This window comes from Astatotilapia calliptera, chromosome 4 (genome assembly GCF_900246225.1).
Source record: "Astatotilapia calliptera chromosome 4, fAstCal1.2, whole genome shotgun sequence".
Taxonomy (NCBI): domain Eukaryota; kingdom Metazoa; phylum Chordata; class Actinopteri; order Cichliformes; family Cichlidae; genus Astatotilapia; species Astatotilapia calliptera.
Window position 1 is genome coordinate 25,293,861 of NC_039305.1, and position 12,313 is coordinate 25,306,173.

At 40.7% G+C, this 12,313-nt stretch overlaps 1 protein-coding gene across 3 annotated transcripts; it reads left to right on the forward strand.

The window, feature by feature from the left end:
* Positions 1 to 370: 370 nt before the first annotated feature.
* On the forward strand, positions 371 to 11,140 carry LOC113021210 (uncharacterized). 3 transcript variants are annotated; one of them, XM_026165715.1, is made up of 14 exons: positions 371 to 988; positions 1,310 to 1,489; positions 1,677 to 1,795; positions 3,354 to 3,525; positions 3,637 to 3,755; positions 3,909 to 5,568; positions 5,833 to 5,943; positions 6,190 to 6,365; positions 6,500 to 6,591; positions 7,830 to 7,963; positions 8,075 to 8,255; positions 8,995 to 9,124; positions 9,260 to 9,320; positions 11,089 to 11,140. In XM_026165715.1, exons 1-14 carry the CDS (start codon positions 481 to 483, stop codon positions 11,106 to 11,108), a joined length of 3,663 nt encoding a protein of 1,220 aa, XP_026021500.1. In that variant the 5' UTR covers positions 371 to 480; the 3' UTR covers positions 11,109 to 11,140. The 3 variants fall into 3 exon arrangements, with proteins under 3 accessions (XP_026021500.1, XP_026021502.1, XP_026021501.1); XM_026165716.1 differs by having other exon boundaries at positions 372 to 988; positions 1,334 to 1,489; XM_026165717.1 differs by lacking the exons at positions 8,075 to 8,255; positions 8,995 to 9,124; positions 9,260 to 9,320; positions 11,089 to 11,140 and having other exon boundaries at positions 7,813 to 7,941.
* The last annotated feature ends 1,173 nt before the right edge of the window (positions 11,141 to 12,313 follow it).

The following is a 12,313-nucleotide window of genomic DNA, read 5'->3' on the forward strand; positions in this document are numbered from 1 at the left end:
CCTCTAGTGGACAGAGACGTAAATACACATTTAAGATTCGTGACAGTCAAAACCAGGATCGCTGAAGCGACACAATGCTATTTTAATTTTGGCAATAAGGCCCAGATTATTCCGAGACATCACTCACAATCATGTCTATACACAGTGTGTGACCAAATCAGTAAAAAAAACAACCCTCAAGACAAACACGAAATATCTTGTGTGTGTTAAGGAAAGTATATAAATAAGACTAACTAGTAGTATGCTAAATTGATAATATCCCACACGCTATATAACTAGACGGAAAAGGTATTAGATTAGCAGCTGGATGCTAACAGCGCCAACATAAACACTTGGGACAGTAACGGGTAAGAGCGCGTGCCTCTTTGCCAATTAAGGCTAATTAAGTGACCAGGTGCGTTGACAGGAAGTCTACAAAAACACTGCCGCCCTTCATTCCGTCCCAGTGTTTTGGTGCAAAGACAAAAACGCGTATTGGCAATGCATTTCAAACATAAAGGATACTTCGGTGTTGTGCTTATTTACACCATCACAACAATCGCTTTGCCTCTAGTAAGCCGGTGTGAGCCTACTGCGTCCTCCTTCCAATCGAATTCTCCTCCTGATGACAGCAAAGGTCATTTAACTACGGAAAGCAGCAGCAGTCATTCCTCCGGCCCTGACGTCGGAGAGCGGTTGGACCTCGGCTCAAGGCGCGCAGAAGACCTCCTAAACTCTGACGACCTCCACAGCAGGAAAGAGAAACCCAGCAGCAGCCCCGAAGAAAAGCCCGAGAAGAGACTAAGACCCAAAATGGCGTCTTCTTCGGGTCCTACAGGTGTCAGTGACCGTCACAACCCCAGGCAAGCCGAGGACGAGCCGGTTTATTCATATGGAGACTGCAGAGAGGGGAAAATTAAGCACGTAGTTTACGGCAAGTTTGTCATCGCTGGCCAGCTGGAGCCAAACGTCCCAACTCTCGACTACCAATCAGAGTCCTCTGCTTCAGGTAAGCCACTGTCCTGAACTCACCTGACCCCAGGCTCCTCCTCACTGTGCTTGCGTTTTACTTTGCTACTTTAATACTCCCCTAACGAAACCAGTTCGATAATTTTAGTCATTTTTATAAAGTAGTTGGTACATTTTAATCCCTCATGATGATTAGAAACTATTCTACCACTAAAACGAATCTTTTCACTATAAGAGGCATTTTGTGTCCAGTTTTCTTATCCATTAGTTTGCTACATGAAACTCCCAATTTCCCCCTCTTTCACTCACGCACACGCACTTTACATTCTGTATAATCCTCACACTAACACCATATTCTCAGAGGTGGTTTGTTTTTGTTTACCAGTCCGGTCTCTGGGAAGCCAGACAAGGCTCAGGGGTCACCGGGTCAGCAGCACAGTGGAGAGCTGGCAGAGGCTGCTCCCTGTGGTGGAGTGTGAGGAGGACTGCATGACCCTCACTGTCAGGAGGAGACGAGCTGCACAGCTCTTGCTGGACCGAGGTGATGCTACACCTTCTGCATGTCTATGCGCTCCAGTAGCCTGGATTTTATACTTGCACTATATTGCAGTGTTTCTTTTTTTTTTCTTCTTTTTTTTCTTCTTTTTTTTAAGGTTTCTCTTGGGAAACCCAAACAGTTTCTTAATATTAGTAAAATTAAGATTTTGTGTCGTCTATTTGTGTCCCAGCGAATGAATCATCGGTGCCTCTGTCCCAGCTACCACCACAGTGTGGTTATACTCTTCAGACCACATGGAGAAACCTCCGTTTGATGGTTCCATATTACGCTTGTCATGTCATTCAAAAGGTGCGTGTGTCTGTGTGCTACACTTAGATTTTAATTTTTTACGTTTCTTAAAAAAAAATTTGAAACAGTTTTTGTAACTTTGCCTTCAGATGCCACCACAGTAAATTAAGTTACACGATCTAGATGTGATGTCTGTGTTGTGCACTGTGAGCTGTCCAATCAGTTTAGCAGTATAACTCAAAAATTACACAGAAAGTGATTTAAACAGAGTACATATTCTGTTATTAAAATATGTGAAATTTAAATGATCGTTTACATTTTCTTTATGAAACTCTATAACTTTCACGCATCTAAGCAAAATACCTCCAGTTTTGGAATGTTGATAGGAAAATCAGAATAAGTACGACTAACAAACGTACTAAACAGACATTCACTTAAATACAACATCTGTTTCTCATGAAAATCATATCTTTATAACTCCTTTTTGAACTTCTTTGTTCTGGCATTGCTTCAACTCTGCATTAAAACTCTTCCACAGTTTTGCTGCATGCACAGTGGTACACGCATCCAGATTTGAAAAAAAACAAAACATTTAAATTAATATTTGCTCTTCTCAAAAGAAGCTGTAAATATTTCCTGGTAGTTGGATTTTTTTATTTATTATTATTTATTTTTTTTCTGTCTGAACAAAATTTGTGCCACATTATCTCCACCGTGTTTGACAGATGATGTGGCGTGCTTCAGATCACAAGCCATTTTTCCTCTTCCCATCATTCTGGTACGAGTTCTTGGTTTGATGGGTCTAAAGGTTGTTTTTTGCATAACTGTGCAGGCTCTTTTAGATGTCTTATGACAAAGCCTAATGTGGCCATGTTGTTGTGTTTGTATTACTAGGTTTTGTCTTGTCATAAACTCTTTTCTCTTTGTTTTAGACTTTGACAATGACCCGTCTGCTTCCTCCAGAGTGTTCTTGAGTTGCTTAGATGTTGTGCAGTTGGTTTTCTTAACCATGGAAATAATTCTGTCATCATGCACTTTAGTTGTCTTCTGTGGTCTTCCAGGCCCGTTGTTGCAGCTGAGCCAGTCAATGCAGTCATTCTTTTTAACACTGCACCAGATTATTGATTTTTCCACTTGTAAAGTTTCTGCTGTCCCCAAGTCTAAGCAGTTTATGTGGAACCTCTGAAAAATGTTGGACTGTGTATAAAAAATGACTGTTATTCCTAAGGAGTTAATGCAATTTTTTAGTAAAGTTTACACTTCAATCACATGTGTTTTTTTTGTTTTTTTTTTTTTTCTTCCCCTTTTAAAGCCAGAGAGGCAAAACAGCCAAAACTACAAAAAATAATGTAGTGTGTTTGTTTATGGCTGCATTGATACAGTTTTAAGTGTCAAATTATATGAAAAATGTCCAAAACTGGGCTAATTGTTGTTATTTAGAAAAAAAACTGAGTTTTTTGTAAAACCTTCCTCCTTTTGACTGATCAGATGAGTTGTACATTCACGTTAAATAATCTTTGAATCTGGCAAATGTTTCTTTTAAAATCCTGAGCATGTATGGTCTAAGGTGGGGTGTTTTTAGCCAAGGGTGGTATAAATGCTCTCTGCTTTTATTCAGGATGGCAGTTATGTGCTGCCCCTGCTATGGAGGGGAACCCCGGTCAAGATGTCCTGTCCAGTCTCTCAGATCAGCCCTCACACTGTGGGGCTATCCTCCCTCTGCTGCTCTTCACATGGGATGACTGTCAAAGTACATGAATCGACTCCTTTGGAGAAGCAGAGAGTAAATGGTAGGCTCCCCTTTCTTTCTATTGACATCAAACTTAATTTAGATAATAGTTTAGCCTTTTGCCCTCATATGTTGAATCAAATATGAACTTTTATTTCTCTTCTGTCTGCAGTGAGAGGAGATTGGACCCCTCTAGCTCTGTTGGCTGAGCAGTGTGGCTACACTTTGGCTAAGCAAGATGCAGATACTGTAATTGCTGCTCCGTTTATTACATGTGGCATCACAGAAAAGGTGAACTTCAGAGCATACTATACACAAGACAGACTAGACAAGACTCTTTAGCCCATCTGGTTCTCCAGCATAATCATCGTATCTGATGATTACTACATGTGCATATTGTCATTTCCTGTGGTCTTTTAATGTTTTTGTTTTTTCCTCCTCCAGGATGGAGAATATATACTTCCTCTCCAGATAGGCAAGGAAATCTTCACACTTGCCTGCCCTATGTCTTCTCCTGAAGAGCTCTCCGTTAACACTCAGCCTCTGGTCAACAGCCCAGCTCATCTAACCAGGGGGGCAGAAGAACCTATGTTAGGGGCTCAGGAGCCTTTTCCATGGGCCCCTCCTTTCTACCTGGCTCCACCGTACTATCCTCACCCTACATATCACCATAATTATGCCAGTCCTAAAGTACATGCTTCATATGATTCTCCTACTCCAGCATCTTTGACTCCTGAGCCGACTTCTAGCTCTCAGCTTCACCCTCCTGTTGATTTCCAGCCAGATTATCAACCCTACTACATCTACCAGATGCCTTTCTGGGAGCCGTATGACAGTCCTCCGTCACTCGTTGAAGAAATGGAAGATTTACGTCGGGAGAACCCAGAAAGAAGAAAAAATCAAGAAACTCCTTTTTTGGCGTTCTCTGAGAAGCACAGTGTCACACCTACAGGCTTTCCAGCTCAGCTCGAAGCGCCGCATTTCCAGCCTCTGAGACACGATTTCAATCCATACTACCACTACTACCATCACCCCAAAATCCCCCTTTCTGGCAAACCTCAAAACCCTGATTCAGGTCTGGATGTTTCTCACGAAATCTCTTCAGCTCACTTGCGTAAACATGAATTTTCAGCTTTGGCCCCCAATGTTGAACAGTCTAAGAGCATCAGGAAAGTCACCTCGGACCAGTTCCCTCCACCTGTGTCAGAGACTACCTTTTATCCCTACGCCCAACCGGAAAATGCTAAATTGGTTGACAAAACCCTTGAAACTCATGCTCCTCACCTTCTAAACCCATATCTTTACTACTATTACTTTCCACATATTTCAAGGGTTGAGGCTGAAAGACTGGTTCCATCACATCCCGACATGCCTGGAGAAACAAACTTGTCGAATTCCTCACCACTTCCTCCTTCACAAATTCTTCCAGTAAATGAGCACAACATGAATGCCTACATAAAAGCACACAAGAACTTTGAAAAATATAGCACAAAGCAGATCAAACATCCTAATTTGTCTGCTAAAGTACATTTGGAGCACAATGATGCAAGTCGCTCTGCATCGGTGTCTCCTGCAGTGCTGCCTCCAGTCTCACAAGGTCCCCATCATAGACTTGAGCCTCAACAACGCCCTCCTCACACTCAATCATTCATCAATCAACTAAATCCTTACCAGTACTACTACCACCCTTATTATCATTACTCTCAGATGTATTACAGACCTGGAAACCAAGTTTCTCCAGCTTCACCCCATCTTCTTCAAGCACCTTCTGCTCCGGCTCAACATCTGACTCCACCTGCACAATCAGTGTATGGTTTTCATAACTGGATGCATAGTCCTTTCTATTATCTATACAACCCATCTAAAGTGCCTGAAGGCAACGAGCTCCATCCTACAGGCAGCATAAACTCTGAAAACAAATCTGCTAAATCTCAGCTTCCCTCAGACTTTGACTATGGCATGATGGCAGGATATTTTAACATCCCTCCGCCACTGCACAATCCTTTCCATAGTTTATATTCACATTATATTACTCAGCAGCACCATAATGAGCAATCTGAGAAACCTGATGAAGATGCGAAAGAGAATCTAGACAAAGTGAGAGGTAAATGATCACATTTAAGGGTTTATCAATCTTGAATGCCTTGCAGTTTAAATGTTTGGTCTTACAGTTTTAGTTTGACTGCACTGAAATGTTGTGCTTAAACAGAAAACCAGTGTTTTGACTTCAGATCACCACCACAAGGGGGCAGGAAACCCTCGGCCTAATGTTGTGGCTGTAATTACACACCTGTATTGCATATTTTCCATCTCATGCTGCTGAGTCATCCATAAGAAGTTCTCCTTGTTTTGTTTGCTTTCCTCTCAGATTACCTCGAGGCCCACACGTACACGCCCTCCGCCTCACCCTGCGGCCTTGGATCTGTGTCAGATACTGATTGCAGTAACTCTTTAGGCTGCTGTTCAAACACTGTGAAGGGTAAGTCTCACACAATACAAAGCTTGTAAACACTTGTCTAAAAGGATGACGACTGTAAAGGGGGAAAGCAAATGACTAATGCAACGACTCTCAGGCTTGAAGCCTTAAATAAGTATTTGATCCCCAAGCAAAACATGACTTGGTGCTTGGTGGTGAGATCCTTGTTTGCAAGCACAGCGGCACAATGTTTCTTGTAGTTAGCAGGGAATCCAATAATTATTTCCCACTCTGTATGTGTGTCGGCAGGCTGTACAGTGGGACAGTACTGCGTCTTTGCGGTGCCTGACTCTGTAGTACAGCCCACAGTTGCCCCTCCGGCTCATTCCCCTGAGGACATTAATGCTTCCTGCACGCTGCAGAGGTTGACCCCTGATCTTGACATCTACATTGTACCTCTAGATGGCTGCGGAGTAAACAAACATGTAAGGCACATTCCTATGTTATCACATCATGTAGACCCCCCCACCCCCCAAAAAGAAGGAAAAATGGACAAACACACACCACTGTTGCAGAATAAATTAAAACTTTTTAAAATATATATATATATATTTGATAGATGCTTGGCGAGACGGTGGTTCATCTTTTGGAAGTTCGAGGTTTACATCCTTACCAAAACGGCAATTCTGCACATGAAAGTTCTCCTTTAAGGTATGTCACTGCTGTTTACAGGAAACTTGCTTTTGTAACAATTGCCAGCAGCCTTGTAGTACTTAGCTTTAAGCATTCAGCTGTAGCAGGAAAGATTGTTTTCTCTTAAATATTCGCCGTTTCTGCAAAATCCTTCTGTGGTTTATACTCCCGTTTGTCTGAAGGTTGTCAGACTTCTGATTTGACCTCAACATGACCCTGCTTGTGTGCTTGGACAAGGATACAATATTTAAACTGTTTGAATAGTAACTTGAAATACCTTGATAATGCTATACTGGATTCTATCTGGACTTTGACTTTCATGAGCTACAATTATCGAAATGAATCAAGTTTTTCCTACTTGTACGAAAGTTTACCTTTTTTGTTTGGGAAATATTTTTTACTTTTTGGTGATTTATAACAGGAAGTGAGGAAAAGCAAAGTCATTGTTCTGTGGTTTGTCAACAGTTTGAGCAAATGTGCCCAATCTTTCTCAACCAGTGTTTTGTGGGGAAATTTAAAAAAAAAAAAAAAAAAAAAAAAGTACTTGCTATTTGTCCACAGGTGTCCAACATGGAGGCAAAGTGTTTTCAGCTTTAATCCATGTCCACCATTTTTGATGCCATGACAATCGTCCAATCTTTAAACTGTTCACTTTCAGCTGACAGATGGAGGGTGCTGATTCCAACACATTGATATTTTTAACTATATTTCCTTTAATGACAAATTGCAACATGAAAGAGAAGTACCTCGTTTTATATCATTTCTCATCCCTATTTAAAACTCTCAGCTGTCGATTGGTTCAATAGGAAGTGAAAGATGAAAATGACTTAGTCTCAGCTGCTCAGAAAAGATGCCTCCCCCAGCTGTTATGACACTCATCAAAATCTCATAAATATTAGATCTTCACAACTGAATTATGTACCTGGCCCACTGCACAGTGGCCATTCTGTATTTTCTCTGTGGTGGTAAATGTTTTTCCACGGCTTCTGTATTTACATAGTCACTTGCTTCTTGTGTGGCGCACAGTTTGACACCAAACCAGCTGCCTTTAGGTAAATGAGATACCAGGATCTTGTAAAAGGCTTTCTAATCTCACAAGTGCGCCATCAAGGCTTCATCCTCAGCTTGTTCTTGTTTCCATTATGTTCTCTTTCATTTTGTTTTTGTTCTTTAAGCAGTGCTTTGATCAACAGCTGCTTTTCAAATGTGTATTGTTTCAAAAAAATTCGTATGTGTCAGTCTCCTTCCCTCCACAGGTTTATGGTGGGATGTAGTTCCTCAGCAGATTCTCCAGGTGAAGTGAAGTTTCATGTGATGGATGAACAGCCTCCTCTTCCTCTCTCACAGCCAACACCAGCCGCTGTCACTGTGCAACTGAGAATTGCCGAAGGTAATTTTTCTTTAACATCTGTGTTCTGTTCAAGCACCAGATCATAGCGTGGAGCCAGTAGGCAGAGTATTCTTAAACACTTTATTAAAGCGTTTTTCTTTTTCCCTGCAGATGAGTCTTTCACCAGCTACCACCCTGAAGCCCACCTCCCTCTCAGCCTCTTGCAGGGCAGAACAGTTTATGTGGAGGTTAGCCTGAAGGACCCCTCAGAGTCCACACTTGTGCTGCTGGTTCACTCCTGCCTGGCTTACACTGACGCTCCATATCCCAGTGGGATTCTTGTTTATGATGGGTATGTTTATACAAGGAGGAAAATGACGTCCTCACAGATGGTCTTGTTGTTCATATTGCTGGCTGCCCCAGTAACCATTTAACATGATCAGTGGTTTAGTGTGCTCGGGGATATGGACACACTGCATGAAACTGTAGTTGTATTAGTAAGTACTAATTTTCTAGTTAATTGCAAAACAGTTTCTCTGTGGTTGTTCATGTTAAAGGACACGTGTTTAACAGTATAAACGGCCATTTTAATTGTAAATTTGATAGCTGTGCCAGCAATTTAAGAAATGCCATTGACTTTGCAAAGCTTGCTAATCAATTAGTGCACTAATAGATGCCAGTCATGCCTCTGCAAGTAGATGAGTATGAGGTTAAAACCTGTTCCTGAAAGCTGCGTGAAACTCGCAAAATATGCAAAGAAAAAACAAAACAAAAATCTTAACCATCTTGGAGGAAATAATTGGTGGATTTTTACTAAAGCCTCGTGTCACAAATTCCACTTTCCACAATTCAAACTCAGTCAGGTGGGCATTACTTAGTAACACAGTGTGTGGATGTTTGTACTGCTTTGATTTTAAAGCCGCCATGATCTTTTTAATGAAGATTTGCGTTGTCTTGCCAAAATTACTGCTGACTCTGTGTGAAGGCAACCTTGCAGCCACAAATCTCCAACATTAAAGAAGGGGGCTTCTTTAATGCCAGTTGTTGGTCAGTCTTTGGTTGTAAAGGCATGTCACTGTTATGTCGTTCAGCTGCAGCAGCCTGGGGGTTTTGCAGATGCTTCCGACCTCGGACTTGCAGGTCCGGAAGATCGCAATTTACAGCTTCCTCTCTCTTCCACCACACATGACTAAAGGGGGCTCCCTCCGAGAAGACCCAGAGGTATTTCACACCTAAGATGCACACAAGTAAACAGCTGTTTGTGTATAAGTTACATTCATGTTCAGGCCCAGTGCAGATAAGTGAACTCGGGTAGTAATGCTATTGTTTTTGGTTTTTCTTTCCCTCCTCACTCAGATCCACTTCTTGTGCCTGACAGAATTGTGCTCTGATGACTGCACCCTAAGATGCCTCGAAGGTAAGACCATAAAGAGAAATGAAACACTGGGCAGCTTGTTCATTTAAAAGTATAAAAATACTTGTTCCAATTTTGAAAAGTTTTGATTCCTGACTGAAAATTGTTTTAATTTAAACACTCGTTAATAAAATCTGATATCTGCAGACTTCTAGATAAACAAGGTTTTCTAACTTTTCATTCTATACGTCACCCAAGTAGACGATGAAGCGATAAGGATTCAGTGGTTGAAAATTTGCTAACAAATGTGCAGGAAAACCTCAGAACATGATGACGCAAGTTGACATTTACGTTGTGTAATGTGGTAATAGTCAAAAACAGAGGGGCCAGGTGAGACTTAGCTCATCGCATCTAAATAAACGCCTTCTTTGGAAAGAATGATGAACTTGAAGCAAAGAACGAGCTCTAAAGAATCACTTGTTCAGTGTGGTGGAGGCCGTGTTGTAGCATGACTGTGTATATGTAGCGCTAAAGTAACTCGACGTTCCATTGAGATTCAGTCTAATGCTCAACCTGAACGGCACTTCTTAAACTACAAAGGCCAAGGCACCGCTGGGTACTGATGGGCGATAACTAAACACGTGAACCCGGTAAATAAAAGAATGTGCCTAAACGGGGAAGTTGGTCTCAACACTTTTCACTACCTGAGGCAGAAAGTTTCAAAAACAAACAGGACCTGAAAGCATCTGAAGCCAAATGTAAAAATTCTTAAGTTTTTTTGGGTTTTTTTTTTTTTTTGTCAGTTTCCTTGAGCTTCAGCAGTCGTTGACGCCAGAGGGTTTACAGCCGATTACTGATGTTGCCTAAGTTTGTGTATCAAATCATTTTTCACTCTGTGAAAACATAACAAAGTGGGGGGGAAATGGCAGAAATCTGTCATTTTTAATGGTAAATGGCCTGTATTTATATAGCGCTTTACTAGTCCCTAAGGACCCCAAAGCACTTTACACATCCAGTCATCCACCCATTCACACACCCATTCACGCACTGGTGATGGCAAGCTACATTGTAGCCACAGCCACCCTGGGGCGCACTGACAGAGGCGAGGCTGCCGGACACTAGCGCCACCGGGCCCTCTGACCACCACCAGTAGGCAACTTCCGATTACAAGGCGAACTCCAAACTCTTGAGCCACGATCGCCCCATTTTAAATGTAATATTTTTCTCAAACCCTTAGTTAATATCCAAAAAAACTAAGAGGATGGGAAATGCTTTCAGATTCTAGTCTGCTGAAATCACAATGATGCAGACTTGCACATTATGTACTTCCTGTTCTAACACATTGCAAAGTTTTCTGTTTGATCCGTGAGGGGTTTGTGACCTTGCTGCCATTGTTGTTGCAAACCACATGCAGTAACAATACCCAGATGGGTCGTTGCGCTGGTTATTTGGTGGTTAAACGAGCCAAAAGTACAATTCTGAGACATTACACCAAAGCCAGAAGCCTTACCAGTTTTTTTTTTTTTTTTTTGGTTTTTTTTTTTTTTTGGTTTTTTTTTTTTTAATATAAAAGAGGTTAAATACAAAAAGTGGAGGGTGGCATGATTTCCTGCTCCGCTGTCATTCTGCGATAAACTTAAAGTTGTAAAGCATGGTGTGATCAGTAATGTAGCTACATAAATTATCCTTGGAGCTCATATTACTGGAGTTTCCATTCACAGAAACCACCTGGTCAGGTTTCACACAGCTACCCAGTGTTCCTAATAAAGTGCTCAGTGTTTCTCATTTATTACGTGAAATGACTACATTAACATTTTTTTTTCCTCCACAGGTCCAAACACTGGTGTGTAAGCAACGAAATAAAGAGTATTACACAAGTGCAACTTGATTTTTGTCGCTTAATGGAAACGAGTGTCTCTGGAGGTTTTGCTTCTATAACTAAATAGTACAAATAAGTAGTACAGGGCAAGAAAACAAGTGACAGACAACTGGAGGCATTTAGCCTTTGAAATTTATTTATTTTTTTTATCAGCAAGACTGTTAACATTGTGTCATTTAAAAAAAAAAAAAAAAAAATGTTAACAAGCAAAATACAAAGGAATGAAATGTGAGCTTATTTTTTTTTCCCTTTTCTCAGGATGAAAGCTTTTAAGCTTTTACAGAAACAAGTCTTCTGAAGCATTGAGTCTGGAATGTTTAAACAGTTTGACCTAAAACCGAACCTCTCGGGTACCTGGCTGTCTTTTTTGCTGTTCTTGTTTTTTGACCTGCTCTTTGGCCCTCTGCAACCTCTACCAGAAATCTAAAAGGAATGCACTTCTTAACAATACTCTAGTATACAGCCACTAAAAAGTAATGTGAAATTGAAGCTCACATTAGAGCGATGACACCCACCATGCTACACCTTGCTGTAATTGGACCTCTACTATAACAAAGATGATACACTGACTCCCTTTTAACAGTCATGACTCACCATATCCAGTGACTTTTACTGTGTGCAACAGACACAAACTATTAGTTTTAGGGTCACATGAAGGGGGAACGATTCTCAAAATTAATAATAATAATGAAAATGTGGAGTTTTTGTGTTTTTTTTTTTTTTTTTTTTTTTTAATTTTTTTTTTTAATTTTTTTAATTTTTTTTTTTTTTATTCTATAGACTGCCTCATTGAGTTAAGCTGATGAAACTTGTGTTTTTTTTTTGGTACAACATCTGTACTGCATAAGTGTGACCATAAATGTCCTTGCATCGGTCCATCTCAAGCTATTTCATTTTAACCAGATGCATCTTTCTGCACCTTCAGCGTCCGTATGCTCATGGCCACGTTGTTTCTCTTCCCCCTTTAACGTGGCCCTAATACTCATTCATAAATAAACAGCGTAACTTTTCAGGAGAAAAAATGTTTTAAAAAAAAATAAAATTCATGTTTTACCAGCTGAATTTGTTAATGTGTTCTCATGGCTGGGTTTGGCCACAATAATCTAGAGGCCTGTCAGGTTAGTGCACATGTTACAGGATTTATTAAGCTAAATATCTAAAAAAACAAAAAAAAAAA

Bases quoted from the DNA above. Each gene is read 5' to 3' on its own strand.
- LOC113021210 (XM_026165715.1), top strand. From the start codon at position 481: ATGCATTTCAAACATAAAGGATACTTCGGTGTTGTGCTTATTTACACC. The intron at 1,490-1,676 runs GTGATGCTACAC...TTTGTGTCCCAG, and splicing joins ACAGCTCTTGCTGGACCGAG to CGAATGAATCATCGGTGCCT. The intron at 3,526-3,636 runs GTAGGCTCCCCT...TTCTGTCTGCAG, and splicing joins GGAGAAGCAGAGAGTAAATG to TGAGAGGAGATTGGACCCCT.